An 18567-nucleotide genomic window follows, 5' to 3' on the forward strand; every position below is an offset into this window, starting at 1 on the left:
GGTGAAAACATCTAATTAATAGAAGCTATGACTATGTACATAGGAGTAAAGGAAGCAAAGGAAAGGCAAATCAAAAAGTTTTTCATTGCTGGTGATTCATTGGTGACACTACAAGCAGTGAATGAACCAAATAGTACTTCAGACTGGACTCTACAGTATAATTCAAGACATCAGGAGCTCATTGCAGTCCTTTCAAAACTGTCAAACCAGAAAAATTTATAGAGACTTCAATCAATGCGCGCATTTCATTATGCAATGGACAGCTTTCTGTAATTTCTATGGAATCATACCCCTCATCTCAATTCCCCTTGGCTTTTAGACTTCCATAGTGGTAAAGATCCACCCTCTTATTTGTAATATGTAAGCAGTACTGGCACTGGTGCTTGTGTATGAAAAAATATAAAGAAAAAGAACAAAGAAAACATCAAATTAATATTTCCTTGTACCCCGCTTCTCGGGGATTTGAACAATTCCAGTTTTTCACTTCACATACTTTCTTTTGTTTTTTGTTTTCTTAACCTTGCAGATAAATAGGACTGAAAATAACGCACTGACAACATATATATATATGTAACATATAATTGGACCAACTGGGCAAGGGTGCATTGGAGAGAGATGAGCAGCAGCTGTCACGAATTCTTCTGATAATTAAATATTTAGGAAAAAGACGAAACAACAAAAGACACTGAATATAAATATTACAGTTGCAAGTGCAAAAAAAAATCTTCCTGAAAACTACGAGTTTAGACAGAGCAATACAAGGCACTATAATGCAAAGATTATACAGTTGCGTAACCATCGATCTCATGTTTCTTCTTAAATTCTACTCTCCACTATACTATTATTACTACCGATTCAATGAACAAAGAAATAATGAAAGAATATGCACTCTATCGCGGTTGTGTCTAATTAAAACTCGATTTGCTTCCCGAGCTAACTTCGATAAGATATCCAGTATCCACCAAGCCAAAAAGCATATTGGAATTGAAGCTGTGACTGGGAGTATATCTGTTTGATTATCATTGTAATTAACCTTTTTATTCTCTACTCTTTTTCTTGAACACCATTGGTAACTTTCTCTTGCGGGCCAGGACTCTCTCCCTCATCTGTAGATTTGATGCCATCAACTGGCTCCTCGGTGTCAGTTTGTTTCCCCTGTTGCATGCAGTAAAAAATTGATTTGCAAATCTTAAATATATTAAGTACAGTAAAATCATACTTAATTGAACAAAATGATGCCTACCCTGCATGCTATTATACTAAATACACATACAGGGATTTTGAAGTGTGTGTGAGCAATCAGCCTTCACTTTCTGAGGAGAATGCAAGTAAAAGCTAACCTTGTTCCGGTCTCGCCAGGCTAGTCCAAATGGACGAGCTAGCAAACTAATCTTTCTTGCAGGTATATCTTGCGCAGACTCTTGATTGCTTTGTGCTGTTGAAGAATCTGGATGTGGAGATCTACAAAGCAAAATTGCACTTAAATTAGACATGAATCTCATTCATGGGGGGGCATGATAGGCAAGAAATGCAGATAACGTTCCTATGCTGAGGGAGGGGGGTTGAAAAAAAGCAGCTGATGCAGAAAATAGAGATGTAGAGACAAGAGAAATCATTTGAAAAATAAAGAAACAACCAAAAACGAAAAAATATTAGAAGCAAAGAGTCAAAAACCCGTACAAAGAAGTAATGATAAACTTTTATCAAAAAGTGAATTAAGACTGCACCAAAAAAATTACTACAATTTGAATACACACCGCGGAGAGGGTTGTGCTTTAAGTTGGCCAGATTGGTACTGTAAGGTAGCCTCCAACATTGATTCTGCCATAACCACTCTCTTCTCCATTTCGGCAATTGAAGCAGCGGCCTCTTCATACTTTTCCTGCATACATATAGTTGTTGCGGTAGAAGGCTTTATATGAACAGGAAAATAAGATCGTTATCCAGATCTGAATATTCAACCTTGAAAAGACCAAGCCCAGAAAAGCTAGAAGATAAACCCAGTGTAGCAAACCATCTTGTCTACGTATCTCAGACTGATAGAAACTTCAACCCCCAAATATACAAATGCATGGAGCCAATGGATGCAAAAAGACATAGGTTAAGGAATTGCAAATTGATGGTTTTGTGGCTAGAGTACAGCGATCAACTACAGGTTGATGTCCACAGCTTTGATGTGCTACAAAAGCTGTAAAGAATCAAGTGATATGGACAGCCAAGCTTCAAATGCATAGGATACAGCTCTAAATAGTAATATAATGGTTAAAGATGACCATTTTGCTGACTCCAGATAGTTTGCAAAGATCAATACTTAGCAAATGTTCACCATATAATTCCATAAGAATGGTGCATGATTGAATAAATCAAACCAAATTCCAAAAACAGCAAAAATCATAAGTTAAACCTGAAGCACTTGAGCAGCATATCTTTGTGCAGCTGCATCTTGCTCAGCAAATCTGCGAGCATCTTCTGTTACCCTTTGATCTTGCTCTACCCGCATTAAGACCTATAAGATTATTAAATAGCAAGTTATGAATTATATGGTACAGTTAAAGTAGGTAGTTAAAGAACATTGAGGAGAGATGAAACCTGAAGCATAGCACTTTCTTGTTCCTGCTTATCAGTAAGGGCCCTGTGAAGTTCAGAAACCTCTTGCTCTAACTGTTCAACCTGCAAATTGAACGTGGAATTAACTAAAGTTTTCAAAGAATGAATAGAAATTCAGCTGCACAACACAACAACTTCAGAAAATGTGGGCTATTACTGCCTCTAATTTTGGCTGAGCAACCAATGTTCGGAAAGCTTTACCCAAACTCTAAACACAAAGCATGTTGATTTCAGTGTGACAGGGCTTGGTGTGGTGTAAAAATATTTTACCAGGAAATGCATGAATATCGAAGTTGCCAATAGTAGAAAAACTAAAGCCTTGCAGAAGAATAAATTAAAGAAGATTATAGGCTCTTCTTTATTTATTTTCTTTCTAGTAAATACAACTCACATCTATATGGGATTGAATCTGGGACCTCATCATGCCACACCTTACTTGTGGCGAAAGAAGATGCCACTTGGTCCAAAGACCATTGGCTGTAGAAGATTAGTCTTAGTCATGACCCTTGACTTAAACTAAAACTAGCCTTACACATCAGGTATACAAGCACAAATGATACTAAAATATGCCTATAATGCCCATAAAAGTACCGTCAGTATGATATCCATGAACACCTCTATAGTGAAAGTATTGCAAATTTTGACTCCCCCAAGATCTAGTCCTGTGCCATCTTTCTAAAGAAACCAAACTGTAACGACCTGGGCCAATAATTCTAAGGTCGTAATATTAATAATTTTTATTGAGCCTAAATTATATTTAATGGGCTATTGAATAATCCCACGAGCGATAAATTACTATGATCAATTAGGAGTTTTAATTAGACTCAATAACTAAGGTTAAATCCTATTTATTATTTATTGAACGAGTTAGACTCCTTTTAGAATTTAAAGATCAGCCATTAGAAATTTATTTTAATTTAAAATTATTACTAATTAAAGTTCCCTATGCATTCTCAGTCACTGTGAATCCTTTATTGAATGAACTACTAAATTATGTTTTTAAATCCAAACTCTCTTCTTAAATGATCATGATTGAGTGTTCAGCAGATTAGTGTCACTACATGTATTTAACCGAGTCCAACTCAAACTGGTCGTCAACCTCTCCCAAATCTCTCTATAAATATCTTCCTTCCGCGTGTTATTTGGAAAAAAACCATAAACCTCCTAATCTAGCACCGTGATCAATTTTGTGTCGAAAATTTTAGGAAGCAACACTACAAAGTAAGTAATTTGATCATAAAATTAAGATTAGCATACGTTAGCTAGTTATATATATTATTATTAAAGCTAATTCTTTGGAAGCCAGTGTTTACAAACCATGCATATCATTATATTTATGTATGTATTATGTATCTCATGCTACATAAGACACGTAAGTTTTTAAAAGGTCAAGTGTAAAATATGTTCATAATAGTTAATCAGATGGCCATTCAGATGCGTAGTACTAATGTGAATTTATGGACGGATGTGCAAGCCACGGACCTAAGCGTGGTCCATCATAGTATGTTAGAATAGAATACTATTAGTGGCTCCCCATGCAGTTGCGGGATGTGGGGCTGGCGCATAACCTTGCACACAGGGTTAAGTATATGTGCCAGTACAATAAGTAAGATAAGTCAGATAAGCCAAGATAAGTCATGCATGTCATAACATACATATGAACAATCATGATTTTAAGTTTTCAGCATGAAAGATTTTATGAAAAAACTTATGTTTAAGTATGTTTACGCTATGATGGATTTCTTTCTAAGTCATCAACTCATTTTAGTTTGTTTTTATGTTTTTAAAAACACCCCAGGTCAAGATATTTATGAAAGTAGAGCTGTAGGACGATACTTTAGTCCATGGAGGTGTGACAGAGGCCTAGATCATATGCAGAGATTTTATGTTATAATTTTTTTTATGACACGGATTTTGAGAAATTTTAATAAATACTTACGCACACTCACTTTTATTATTTAAGTATTTTTAATAAAGAACTATTTTATTTTTTTGTGGAATCTTTATATCTAACATAATTATAAGAAAATATTTTTAGGTCAAGGTCAGTAATAGCACTCTGGCTCCTCCAGATCTTTCAAATTGATTTTATTCTTAACTGTTGGGAGCGGGGTGTTACACATACACTTCCATTAAATCCAGCAAAGAGGTCACACATTGAACCAACTTTCACCACCAAATCTAATAGACATGGAACCAATTCACTGTGAATCCTATAACAACATTATGCTTATCATATTTCCTATGGTTAAGAAAGTTTTGCAACTATACTCAGATTTCCATGGAGATAGAGTAACTTGAAAACGAAAAGGACTATACTGCTAGTTGCCAATAACCATAGAAGACAATACTGAATGTTCTCTTTTTTATTTTTTTTATTTTTTATTTTAATTCTGTGATATGGCTTGGCAATATTCAATAATTACATCTATCCCAACCCCACAAAGATCCCTAGAGCCAAGGCCCTCATGGGAACATTGTCCCTCTGTTAGATAGTTGCCCTTTGAAAGGATGTACTTCGTAACTTACTTATCCTAGAAAGTTAAATATATTATATCCCTACGATATGGCAATTATATGCACAATAGGATTGAATGTGGACTAAATTGAGTTTTTCACAAACATGCATGCAGCAACCTTAGCATGGTAACTGATTAAAGGACATAGGGGTGAAAACCGATAACTAGGTTCGATTTCGATTTTGGAACCGATAACGTGTAGAACATGTCTAAAACCGGCTGGTGAAGGGGGCAAAAACCGGCGACGTCGGTCTCGACATAAATCCAGTCCATTCGCCGGTGTCTTCGGTGGCAAGATGAGAGAGAGAATGGAGAGAATGTCAACATACTAAGAAGTGAGAATGTCGCGATGAGAGAGAAAATGGTGCCACATTATGCCACTGCCGCGTCCACGTCATGATGAGAGAGATATGGGAGGTGCGATGACGCCACGATGTGAGAGAGAGAGAGAGAGAGAGAGAGAGAGAGAGAGAGAGAGAGAGAGAGAGAGAGTCGGAGCCTGTTATCTCCATACTCTCCCTCATAGTGCCTGCTGTCTGCCATGAAATTGTTCTAGGTTACCTACTTCAACTTAGCACTCGAACACAATCATCACAAACACCCTTGATTGACAGACAATTCTTTGATCTGAAAGGTGGAGTTGAAACGCATCTATGATAATATAGACGAGTTTGATGTAGAGATATTATCATATTAGTGAGAACTAAGAAATCATATTAGAGAAGTCGGAGACATAGGAGTGTACGAAGAGGAACTTACGAAGGAAACAGAGGTCGCAGACATGCTGCATGAGAGAGAGAGAGAGAGAGGAGTGAGAAAGTGGAGAGAAATGAGATCCGGAGAAGAAGAGAGGGGAGTTAATTTCAAACAACGCCGTTTCATTTTAAATCTTTTTTCTAAATGGTATGTGTAAAACGGCATCGTTTTACTTAAAATATATATATATATATATATATATATATAAATATATATATTATATCGGTCAGTTGGGCGGTTTGAACTGGGACAGAATCGGCCGACGTTAGTTTCATCAAATTCCCACCGCATGCCAACCGGTTTTCCACCGGTTCCAGCCAGTTCCTGACTCCAGCAGTGGGTTCCCATCGGTTCCGACCGATTCGATCTGTTCTGTACACACCTAAAAGGACACACACACACACACACAAACAGATTGGTGGTAAATAGAACTACTGTGTAAAGGCATCCCAAATATACCCTGGCACTCAATTGCCGCCGATTATCCAGCTTGACCATTTCCATCAACGCTGTCTCCAATTCCTCAGCTCTGAAAAAAGTCAGATAAAGCCAGATTATCAATTATGCACTAATGAAAAGAAGTACATATAACTCGCTTAAAAACAACAGTATTGCATGACTGAATTTGTGGTAGCTACTAAATCATACTTTGCAGAGTAGATTATATCAAGGGACTTCGAAAGTTTCTATAACTGCTACTGGGTGGGTTCACCCAAGGGGAAAATAAAATTAAAAGAAAAATATCAAGAAAGTGACGCCAGCAAAGGTTGTGGCCTTGAAACAGCTAAATTAAGTTTCAGATACACAGGAATCCTCCACTCAAGCTCTACCGACCACTAGGAGTAACATGGTGCTTAAGAGGCTGTCAATGGGGACAGAATAAGAACTGGGAGGAAGAGACCATTATGGAAGACTGTTACTTTTTCTTTTTTTTTATTGTTTTGGGAGGAGGAGGAGAGGGGGGGGGGGGGGGGGGGGGGGTGTTGTGGAAAGCGGGTGGGTACATAAAAGAGAACAGGTATAGCAAAGGGAGGATATCTCCTATCGAGAGGGTGCGAACAAAATATAGCACAATGGGAGACAATCAAATAAACAAGCAAAGCCAAGAAGTAACTTACTTAAAAAATACAGGAAAAGCATTCTTAGTAAAATGCCCAAACCTAGAAGCTCCCTTTTTTGGCTAAAGAAAATTTCCCTAATTCTATCATCTAAGAGAGGGAGAAAAGATTACATAATAAAGAGTGCCAAGCAAAGGAAAAATAATGTTAAGGAGCAGTTTACAGCAGAAACTCCGATCAGTAACATCTTGAAGTTGCCCTTGACAACAATGCAGTGTAAATGGACCAATTTCCAGCTGCTCTTAGTAGGGCGAAGAAGAAAGTAACTATAGTTCTGCGTACGCACCCTATCCCTGATTGGACACAATTCACTAAAGAAATTCCACCAACCCCCCCCCCCCCCCCCCCCCCCCAAAAAAAAAAAAAAAAAAAACAAGAGCGAAAAAAGGGACACCATTAACATTTAATTTGGGATGATCGTTAGGTGGGGAATTCAAAGAAGAATATGCAATACCAGAGCCGCCTCAAATCAATGACTGAATAATAAATATTCAAAGATTTTCCTAGTAACCTTGACTTTTCATGCTTAAAGCACACATGGGTACATGTTATCTTGCAGGTAATCAAGTCACTATCACCATAAAGCAGTTACACTTGAGAATGCAGACATGACATTGGCAACCAAGAAGTTTAAAAAATAAAAAAACTATTTCAAGTTACAAACTGTAGTGCAGAGAAAAATAGACCTGAGTACTGCTGATCTTTTCTCCTCCAGCAACTTGCACAATTGAACCTTCAACCACACTACCTGCATGAAGTTCATATACTGAACTCAATTATACTGTGAGAAAAATGCTCAAATGTATCATCTACTAATAATTCAAAAAGGTTGATCAATGACTATTTGTACAATGAAATAAAAGGGGTTAATTTGTATTTCACTAAGAAACATAACAATTACGTCATCCATACATGCGTCTATTCTATTGGCTGAACATGTGAAACCACCACTTGTTCCAGGAGCTTAAGCTGATGGGACGAAATAAATTTAATTATTTATATTATATTCTTAATACTCCCCCTCACGTGTGGGCCAGGTTCCCCCTCAATGTGTGGGCCCAATACATGGAATATTTAATTAAATGGGATAGAGTGTAGAGTTAGGTTCGAACTCAAGACCCCTGGTCTAATACCATGTGAAATGACCACTTGTCCCATTAAGCTGATGGGAAGAGATAGATTTAATTATTTGTATTATATTATTAACAGAACAACCATACAAGCATTTATATTTACAAAATTATTATTTAACTCAAATGTTTCTAGGGTTAACAGAATGATTATGCAAAAAGAAGACATAAATGACCTGCTCTTGAAGATCTTTGACAGAATCAATCTCCATAGCTCCAGTCAGGCAAATGACAATTTCATCTGCATTAGTGGACCCAGAATCTGACCGAGATAAATTACCATTTGTTGGTGTATCATCCAGTTGTTCTGTTTTATTGGCTTCTATTATCATTGATTTAGAATCATGTTTAAAACCATACAGTTTAGATGCCAAACCCTTAGAATCCCTCCAAACTTGAAGCCCTTTGGATCTTTCCTCGAGTGTAGATATTACTGCTGGTCGGTGTTTACTTCTCAAGTCTTGTAATCGGGTTTCATTTACATTTTGGTAACCCATGCAAGCAGTCAATACAAGTTGACTGCTATCAAATGTTGAGCCAGCCAGTGATTGGAGTAAAGTAACTGCATCTCCAGCATCCTTGGTTGTAACTAAAGCAGGGCCTACACGAAACTGAGCTAATTAAGTTCATCAAATAAACTGTGTACATGGTACTATTTGTTTCATCCACTGCAATAACACAATACAGAATTCAAAAAACCAAACTTCTTTGTTACCCAGTACCATATAACTCCATCAAAGCAAGTGCTGTCCTAAATAGCATGACGCGATTTCCTTCAAAAAGAAGCACATCCCAGACTCTAAGAACTGGAGTAAGGAGAAATCCATTAGCTTATAAGCAAGCTTTAACAAGAAGCTGTCCAATGCCAATTACAAGGATGAGAATGCTTTGGTAAGATACCAGAGTATTATGTAGATAGATTTAAGATGCACTCAAACACAAATAAACTTTAAAATTTTTAAAAATACAAAATAAAACATTACCACTTTCCCATGGAAGCATGTTCATAAAAATGGAAAGGAACCACGGTCCAGTAACCCAAGCCACCTGCACTCCCAGGTAATCCAGATGATTGACTGCAACAGACGTGAAGGTGACTTAAAAAAATTAAAAATTAAATTAAATTAATAATAATAATAATAATAATTAAAAAAAAAAAAAAAAAAAAGTGGCCAATAAGCTGTGGACAAAATGGAAAACTGCAAAACTAACAACATATGGCAATGATATACTAACCCAATTTTGGAAATCTCTCCCGCACCAACTCCTCAAAAACAAGTTGGTCAACCTGAAAAGGCACAACAGCCTATCAGAACAAAAGCACTACCCATACACAGCAGTTATGAAGCCTCCCCAACTTCATTACACAGCTCATTCAAGAACATCAAAAACACAAACCAATCAAAGGAGTATGTAGATAATACCTGAGATTCAATCATTTCCTCTGAGTAATAGCCATCAAAATAGTCATCAATGATGCCCAACAAGGCCCTAATTGTTTTAAACCTCTATTAATCAGGGCACAAAAGCCAACAGAATAAACAAAATAATGCTAAGATGCTGCACAAATATTAAACATCTAATTTATGTATGCTTTCAGGAAAGAATGCCACTTGAACTTATCGAAAAAAGAATGCCACTTGAAAACAGATACTTTTTTTCTATGCACGATTGTATAAAAAATTTCAGACCTACCAAAAAGCATTTTCTTCAGGCATCAAGAGTAGTAATAAGCCAGCAAAGAAATTCATGGCCTGCATGCATATTGAATCAAATAAGCTAAAATTCCGAAAGAAAGTTATCTTCAGTTCCATGCTAAAAAGAATGAATTTAAAAGTAGAACCAAAACAGAATTCCTGTAAGGAGTGGCATGCAAAAGCCTCTTTTCACTTGCAGTCCACCAAAAATCTTTGCAATTTTTGGGAGAAATTCAGCTCAATATGAACATCTCCATTTGCTATGCAATCTAGCATGCAGGGAACTAGAGTTTCTCAAGATTGAATATATGAATCTACTCTCTCACTAATGTTCTTCCTTATTTTAAATTTTCCAAGAATTGATCAGAAATTAAGGCTTCAGAGGTCTTGGGAGCTTCCATCTTCTGTGAAGGGCTTGCTCTTCTTTTTGTGTTTCTTATTGTATTTACTCTGGGAGTAGCACTAGCTCAAGTGAGTTTCTCTCTCTGTTCTTGGAATCTTATTTTTTGGGGTCCCCCACCCTAGCTCTTGTACTCTTTTTCTGTTTTCTCTTTTAATAGATTCATCTACCCAAAAAATAAGTTTCCCAGGGCAGTGCTCATGCAAGCTTTTTATCGATTAAATCACAACTTAAGTAACCACATTTAACTTGAGAAGCAGTCATTTGAAGAATCAAGGGTCTAAAGGTCACAGCCAGTTTAGTGGTCGGTTTCAGCCTTTCATACAGAACTGCAAAAAATCATTGTGCTGGATTGAGTGCTTCAAGTACAAACCATGTCGTAGTTGGGAAAAAAGGTTTTGTAACATCAATTGTGAGTGTCATTCTGAGATTTCTGTGATTGTCGTAATATTCTTAAAGCAGTGCAACCTCAATAAAAATAAGAATATAAATTTTTTTTTTCCTGGAAGCAAATACCTGACAGTACCCAACAGAGGGATTATGTCTAGCATATGCTGTAAGCAAACGCCTCAAAGCATTTCTACCATCCACATCCAGAGCAGGATGGCCTGGAAATGTTCGAGGCAAATCCTAGAATAAAACCAATATCAGCAAGTCAAGAAACTTGTATTAATTATGCACAAATAGAATTAGCACCATAAAATGAATCTATTGAACACCAAAGTTGAGTTACCAAGAGATGTACTGACCTTCTCAATCTGCCCTTTCCATTTCTCTGAAACAAATACAGAATCTGTAGTTAATCCCTCACTGTTGCTGTCTATCTGTTTGCTATTGTGTTCCGTGTGATTGCCAGAATTACTTTCTGGAGCTAGAAGATCCTGGTAGTACTGCTTGACACGACGTGACTTCACACCCACAAAAGCTTGCCAAAGCTGAAATTTTGAGTATATTAAATTATTGAGCTCGTTCCCCAAGAAATAAACTTAATTATCAAAATACGACTCAATAGAGTTGTTGTACCTCTCCCCTGAGAGCCATAGGCACTCCACCCCGAACAAGGACTTCTAATTCTTCTTTGCAAGGAAACAAAGATTCTGGAGGGACCACATTAGTAGCAGCGCCAGTAGCAGGAGCACTGACAGTATCACTTGAAGGCACATCTTGACTGGGATCAGACCTCTCTGCATCATAAAACTCATCCTCGGAATCTTCCTCACATGCTCCTTTAGAGGATCTATTCTCTTCAATAGTAGAAGAAAGCAGCTTCCCAGTTCCACCGCCTCGCTCATCTTTTGATACATTGGTTTTCCCCTTTATACGAGTGCTCATCATGTTTTCAATGGCATGAAGAGATGGTCTAATCTCAGTCCAAATATGGACCTTGTGAGTTTTTGTCTCCTTAGCTGAATGTACATCCTCCTTTCGGGCACCATTTTCGGCCAAATAATCGGAGCCAAGCTTCTGGCCATCTATTTTATCTCCTTCAACAATGTTCTCTGTGCTGGCATCTGTTTCTGGCTCTAAAGCTCCAGCACGAATGGTCTTCTTATCTTCTTCTTCTATTAATCCATTTACAGGTAGTTTAGCTGACTCTGCTTGCCTTTCCAGGAAAGACTTCCACCTATCTGATCTTTCCTCCTCTTCTTCCTGAAACAATTAATTATATTAATTTTTATAAGTATATTCATTGCATCATATAAAAACACCACATTTTCATACATTGTCCCTCTTCAAACTTTGTTTGGTTGCTGAAGGATGTGAGAGGAAGAATGAAAAAATAGATCTCAACTTTTTCATTACCTTAGACCAGAAAAAAGTCAAACTTGACTAAGCCCCAAGCCTTTTAAAAGGGAAAAAACCCTAAATTTTGGAATCCTTCTCACCTTTTCTTTCTTTTTTTCAATCACCTTTTCTCAGCAACCAAACAAAGAGTGTTGATATTTAAGACAAGAGGCAGAACCAAAAGTAGAATTAAACCTTGTAGATATTAGCATATTCACGGTATCTTTGTACATGCTGAGGTCTCACAGCGAACCCATACGCATCCCTGTTCACACCAATCCTATTAATTTCAGAAATTCAATAATTTTTCAATGGTTACACTCCACAATCAAACACCAAGCAAGTTCTAGATCGCAAACGAATCAAAACAGCCCAAAACCAAGTCCATTGCAGTATATTAAGTCCCCAACAATGAACAACGAAATTCCAAGCATGACCATAATTCAAATTACCTGCAATCAACCTCAAAAGATTTCCGGCTCACACTAGAGATCAACATATTCAACTTGAAAACTCGGTTCTACTTCCCATAGCGCTTGGCATTGCCTCAGCACAAAAGAAACTAACTTAAAAGCAACGCATTTCGCAGTCCATCTAACTCATTGCGGAACGCACACTACGTAAGCACTAAACTTAATTTGTGCAAATTTAAGTACAATGGAAAGCAATATCACTGTTAGACTCACTGATCTATAAAGAACTAACCATATTTAAGTACACACATACATACAAACAAATCGGAGTACACAGAGAGAAAATGTAACTGTCAATTGTCAGAATCCAAGACGATCGGATGTATTTTCAGCGAAATTCAAACTAATAGATGAAGTGTCCAAATATAAAGCGGAACTATCTGGATCAGTGAGGGAGATAGAGATAAGAGCGGGGAAACTTAAAGTGAAGAGTTAATACGAGCAGGGGCGCGTAGAGAGGAGAGATGTGGAGAAGTAAAGAATGCGTACCTCTTGTGGTCGAAGGTAATGACAGAGGGATTGAGGGCTTGGGTGGCCTTCATTGATTAGCAGTGGATCGGTTTTGACTGTTGAAGCGGAGATTCAGTTCTTACTTTGATTTCGGGGGAGATCTCGGCTCTGCTCCTTGATTTTCTGCAACTGAAATCTCAGTGAGAGAGAGAGAGAGAGAGAGAGAGAGAGCACCAAGTAGGCGAGTACCGAGTGTGTCTCTCTATACGGTAGAGTTGTAAACTTGCAAGCTGGGAGCGAAGAGGGGAGAGAGAGAGAGAGAGGGCGCAACACATGCAAAAGGCTAAATGGGCGATATTACCGCTCACGTTATTAATACATGTGCTGATTTCTTAACGCATAATCCGAACACTTCATATTTCTAATTCTAAGGAGGGTGCCCCCGTTTTGTACGAAATTATTTATTGGAGAACGTGACCGATCGGGATTTGGGTTTTCTTTTTTTTTTTTTGGGCTCCCGTGGCCGTTGGAGACTATTTTGCAATTTTCGTACATTTTTATTTAATTTTAAGGGTTCATAGTCCACACATTAAAAGACTTTTTTTTTTTTTAAATCTGAATTCGACAGCATTAACACCGACTCCTTTTTCATCTTATACGTTACAAAACTTTTTAAAAAGAATTATACCAAAAAAAAAAAAAATTCAATCATTGGTATCGTTACACATTTACAGACACTCTAACCTCCTCGGGAGTAACGACTGATTTGAAATATATGCACCATTACCTACCATTTCAATGTCTAATTTTAGCCTTACTTACTACCTTAGCACTTTATCAATTAGGGACGTAGACGAATTAATTTTGAATGAATAATGAAAACTCAAGTTTTATTCATTTAGTTTTTATTTGACCATGGATCGAGCTTAAACTTATAAGTATATTTCATTTTATATTCATATTTTATATGATATTTCAAAATCTATATACAAAAGAAAAAATATATTTGTAGTTCTAGGTAGAAAACATACTTGAAATTACGTGTGTAGACCCATTGATGTATGGAGGCAAAAAGAAAAAAATTATCATTTAAAAAAATATATTATTATAATTTTAAAATTTTTTTTTTTAATAAAATTGTATTGACTAGCTTGAATGATCCTCGTATGGATGAGACTGTACGTAGTTACTCTATACAAAAATGCTTTCTATGAGTGACTGTATAATTTAGGCATACTTAAGTTTCATACCCATATCACCAATTTTATTTTAGCTTCATGGAAAAGCTTTTCATCGTACTTTTATGCACACTTGGTCATGAAAACGAGTAGGCCCCAAGAATAGCATGGTGGCCCTTCCTTATTGCTAGTAGTACATCTTTTTATCAGCAACAATTCGATCACGGCCGAGTAAATATTAATGGGATCTATTTTCAATCCCATTTATTCTTTTGCATGATGCAGCTACCAAACATGCACACCCATCACTTTTGGCATTCTTTTTTCGCTCCTCCTACCCGTTGTGTCTCTTCTTTTTTTTTCTTTTCTTTTTTTTCTTTTTTACTTTTTAAGGATAGTTTACCTCTCGAGCAACTCTCACGTGCTCTTCGCTTATTTTGTCGGTGGAAGGATTACCCCAAATTGCACCGACGAAGTAAAAATAGAAAAGCAATCTTATGTCTATTCCCTAAAGGTAATAAAGTTAACAGAAAACACATCAACGATGCTATCACGGCGACCCTTTTCTAATTAACACGTCGAAATTTCGCCCCTAGGGCCTACGGAATGAATGCTCGAAAGAGTAAGCTTTAGATTGTCGAAGAGGTAGAGATTACACAACGGATCAGAGAGAATCCCTGAACTAAATCGTACCCACAAAATACAATTCAACAACTTCGTTGTGGATTAATTTTTGTCAGGCCTGAAACTGCCCATGGCGGCAGCTTCTATTTACACCCATAAGCCCTGCGGCTGCCACCACAATTTGAACAAATGGGCCCGCAGCACCACCGCCACGGCCACCAGCTCTCTAGCCAAACTAAAGCCTAAACCCAGACACTTCGAAGCCCTGTATGTTAACTGCAACTGCGAGCGAATACCCGTTGTTACTGTCTATAAACATGGGTGGAGTATAGCCCCGTGCGCACCCCTCACACCCTCCGTGTGCGATAAGCGTGCCCCTAAAACGCTACGGTTTCGTGGCGTCCACCACAAGAATTGCCCCCCTGCTTTATCTTCACGCAGTTTTAGCTCCGAAGAGAAAGGAGGATTTTCTGCCTCTAAATCTGGCTCCGGTATCGTGGCGGATATGGGTGCGGAAAGCAAGGACCCCAACGATTTGTTGCAATCGCCCTCGTCAATGCAAAACCAGCGGCCACAACAACAACAGTCTTCGAAACTGCTCACATTACCCACAATCTTAACGCTCGGTCGCGTCGCCGCTGTGCCGCTTCTCATAAGCAGTATGTGAATATTGTTTTTTTTTTTCGTTTTCAAATATGAGCTGTTTTAAGGAATGGGATGGTTTTAGTTTTGATGATCCGATCGGAATTGGATGGAAAAGCTTGGAACTTTTACTATGGATGCCCAGGTTTGAGGTTTTCTATAGGAATGAATGTGATAGGTATGGAAACTTTGGTTGCAGAGTAGCATCAATTGTGGGTTAAACTTTGGATTTTTGTAATGCTTGGTGTTCATCTCAAAGTTTTATTTGTATTATCGTTCTTTATCAATAAATTTTTTATTTATCTATCAAAAAATGAACATACGAGTTATGATGGACATTTAAGTTTGGCAGTAAGATCTAATTGTTTACTGCTAAGCTTTAGTTAATAAATTTATTTTTTATTTTTTATTTTTTTGGTGAATTTAGATCTCTATTAGTCTCTTTATGATGTTGGGATTTCAGGTTTTTTGCTCGTCATATTTATGCGTTTGAGCTTATCTCAACTTTGTTAGGTTGCGGACTGAATTTTCTTTAATCCAGGAAGCCTTTGAATTTCAGATTTTTGTTTGCCTCGTTCATGCATGAAGGAGGTTTCCTCGATTGAAATATGTTTATGGTTTATATGGTAGCATGATTTCCGGATTTTATAATGTGGACTCCATGGTACTCTGAGGTGCTTTGTGGGGCTACAAAGATTGCCCTTGTCATTTATTGAATGTGGAATTGCAGATGGTTATCGAATTGAGTATACATTTTAGTGGTCATTGCATGAAAGACTTGCATTTCATTAGACTAATGTTATCATATCTCACATCAGCCTTCTACGTTGATAGTTGGTGGGGACCAACTGCTACGACAAGTATTTTCATATCTGCTGCTTTTACAGATTGGCTTGATGGCTATCTTGCTCGGAAGGTATACCAGCACTTAGTATTTCATGCTGTATAGGAGCAGATCTTGTGGCAAATTAATTGATCGGAAAATTTTAGTATGTTTGTGACATCTTATAAGGATTAATTCTTAAAAAATTCAGATGATGCTTGGATCTGCATTTGGTGCATTTCTAGATCCAGTAGCTGACAAGGTATGGTAAGATGATTAGAACTTCATATTCTTTTGCTTTAAGCTAGTTATACTATACAGGTGCTTCAATTTAACTGTTGAGAATAATTTTTGAGTTCTTTTTTTCTTGTCTTTATCATCCCCGCTGAATGCAGCTTATGGTTGCTGCCACATTGGTCTTGTTGTGTACCAGACCTGTTGAAGTACCAATGTTTGGGCAAGTGCCATGGCTATTGGCTGCACCTTCAATTGCCATAATTGGTAGGGAGGTAATATTTTTTTATTAATGCTTGTTTTAATCTTGTCAGCCACATGAATGCTCTGGATTCGATAAACTAGAAGTTGCAAATAGCTCCCAATAGGATTTAATTTTTTTTTATATCAGTAATCAAGAAGTTTTATTCATAGAAGTAGCCAATAGGATTTAATTTTAAAGTTGGCAACAAGGTCAGGACAGGATTTGCCTTCCTTTAGGTGAAATATATTCTACATTAACGGCTCTACCACCTTCAGGGCTTTATGGTCCAGCATTATGGCCACTTTGCTACCTTACTGGTGTTTTTTTAGGGGGGGTGGGGCGGCAATCATGGTGAACCAAGTAATCCTTGTGTTTCGTATTTCTTCTGTCTTGGTCTTTATCTTCCTCGATATTTTTCCTTCTCCCCATTGGTCATATTTTACTGCCAAAACTGCTTCCTTGGAGCAATGCTTGAGGATAATATAACTGAATACTTGTTACTTAAGTTGACATGATTTTTTGCTCGTGCGTGTGTGCACACTTTTCCTTCATTATTTTGTAAGAGAATATATGTGTGCACACATATATATCCTACTTACAGAAAGGAGTTATTGATATATCTTGTTTGATGATATCAGTTCATGTTCTCGTTGATATTCTCTTACAAAATATGCTGAAACTTTTATGTAGATAACCATGTCTGCAGTAAGAGAATGGGCTGCTTCTCAAAATAGTAAGCTTTTAGAGGTTTGTTTTCTCTTCTGTACACCTTGATTGACACCACTTTTGTTTTCTAAATTGCTGGTGTTTTAGCTGGAAATATGTTATAATAATGGAGTTTTTTAGGCTGTTGCTGTAAATAACTTGGGAAAGTGGAAAACAGCCACACAGATGACTGCACTAACCATCCTATTGGCTACCAGAGATAGCAGGTTCATCCTCATTTATCTAGCTGATTGTGTCATTCCTGTTCTGGCTTAATCAGGATGAAATAGATATTTCCTTGAAAAATGTCTGATTGTGCCTATTATATTTTTGTATTATCCCCTCATTGTGCAGTCTTGGAGGACCGGGAATTCTCGTAGCTTTTGGAGTTGTTTTGCTTTACATCTCAGCTGGTCTTGCTGTATGGTCACTATTTGTGTACATGAGGAAGATTTGGAGAGTATTGCTGAAGTAATGTGCTAGCTTTGTTGCATGGTTCCACTTTATTCGCACATGAACCCTTTTGATGATGAACTTCATGCATTGGAGCTGTGTTCTTTAGATGGATGGAAAGGAAAGATGTTAGGAAAAAGTTCCAAACTTTTTGAGTTTAATTTCAGTTGAATTATCTTGGGGGGTGGGGGTCAGCATCACTTCGACTATGACAGTCTCCAAGGTATTTGAAATCTTGAAATCGTCCCGTACCCTGATCTACTTGGGAAATAGTTGGACGTAAATGTTTGGACATTCTGGAAGTACACAAAAGAAAGCCTAAATACATTCTAGAATCCCCAAATTAAAAACAAAAAGTCATGAACACTAGTTCCATTAAGCACAATGACTGAAAACCAGAGCAATAAGGTGTGCACAAAAAGTTCCAAAGTTCCTCCATTGTGCGTTCTTTATCTTGAATATACCGATTATTCCTTTCTATTAAAATACATCACATAATGCACAAATTAACCATCCTCCAAAGTACAACCACTTGGGGACAGCCTTGATTATCCTTCTAGCAAGCTATTAAATTCACCATACTCAAAGGCATAACCCAAGCCATGCCAATTTTTTAATATTTTTATGTTTGCTTGGAGGAAATTTTTCTTTGTTTGTGGTTTTGAACGAGGCTATGTTTATTTTTTGAAACACCAACTTGGAAGGAACCGGGCCCTGAGGCTATGCTTG

General features: G+C 37.4%; 2 protein-coding genes across 12 annotated transcripts; one reads left to right on the plus strand and one right to left on the minus strand.

Annotated features, from left to right (window-relative positions):
- Nucleotides 1–670: 670 nt before the first annotated feature.
- Nucleotides 671–13313, minus strand: LOC122289911 (ecotropic viral integration site 5 protein homolog). Of its 9 annotated transcripts, none has more exons than XM_043097372.1 (19): nt 12975–13304; nt 12208–12292; nt 11251–11877; nt 10977–11162; nt 10744–10857; nt 9826–9884; nt 9555–9621; nt 9367–9418; nt 9114–9227; nt 8853–8936; nt 8507–8731; nt 8307–8371; nt 7687–7748; nt 6342–6411; nt 2590–2670; nt 2405–2506; nt 1758–1882; nt 1341–1461; nt 671–1155 (listed from the first exon to the last, which is right to left on the minus strand). In XM_043097372.1, exons 1-19 carry the CDS (start codon nt 13025–13027, stop codon nt 1045–1047), a joined length of 2403 nt encoding a protein of 800 aa, XP_042953306.1. In that variant the 5' UTR covers nt 13028–13304; the 3' UTR covers nt 671–1044. The 9 variants fall into 9 exon arrangements, 8 of the variants coding, with proteins under 8 accessions (XP_042953306.1, XP_042953297.1, XP_042953269.1 ...); XM_043097363.1 differs by having other exon boundaries at nt 8307–8392; XM_043097335.1 differs by having other exon boundaries at nt 8307–8731; nt 8853–8903; nt 12975–13305.
- Nucleotides 13314–14636: 1323 nt separating this feature from the next.
- On the plus strand, nt 14637–17999 carry LOC122289951 (CDP-diacylglycerol--glycerol-3-phosphate 3-phosphatidyltransferase 2). 3 transcript variants are annotated; one of them, XM_043097418.1, is made up of 7 exons: nt 14637–15396; nt 16267–16295; nt 16414–16464; nt 16598–16711; nt 17371–17427; nt 17527–17612; nt 17740–17999. In XM_043097418.1, exons 1-7 carry the CDS (start codon nt 14868–14870, stop codon nt 17858–17860), a joined length of 987 nt encoding a protein of 328 aa, XP_042953352.1. In that variant the 5' UTR covers nt 14637–14867; the 3' UTR covers nt 17861–17999. The 3 variants fall into 3 exon arrangements, 2 of the variants coding, with proteins under 2 accessions (XP_042953352.1, XP_042953343.1); XR_006236269.1 differs by having other exon boundaries at nt 14638–15396; nt 16198–16295; nt 17371–17413; XM_043097409.1 differs by having other exon boundaries at nt 14640–15396; nt 16198–16295.
- Nucleotides 18000–18567: the final 568 nt, after the last annotated feature.

Source organism: Carya illinoinensis, chromosome 1 (assembly GCF_018687715.1).
Source record: "Carya illinoinensis cultivar Pawnee chromosome 1, C.illinoinensisPawnee_v1, whole genome shotgun sequence".
Lineage (NCBI taxonomy): Eukaryota > Viridiplantae > Streptophyta > Magnoliopsida > Fagales > Juglandaceae > Carya > Carya illinoinensis.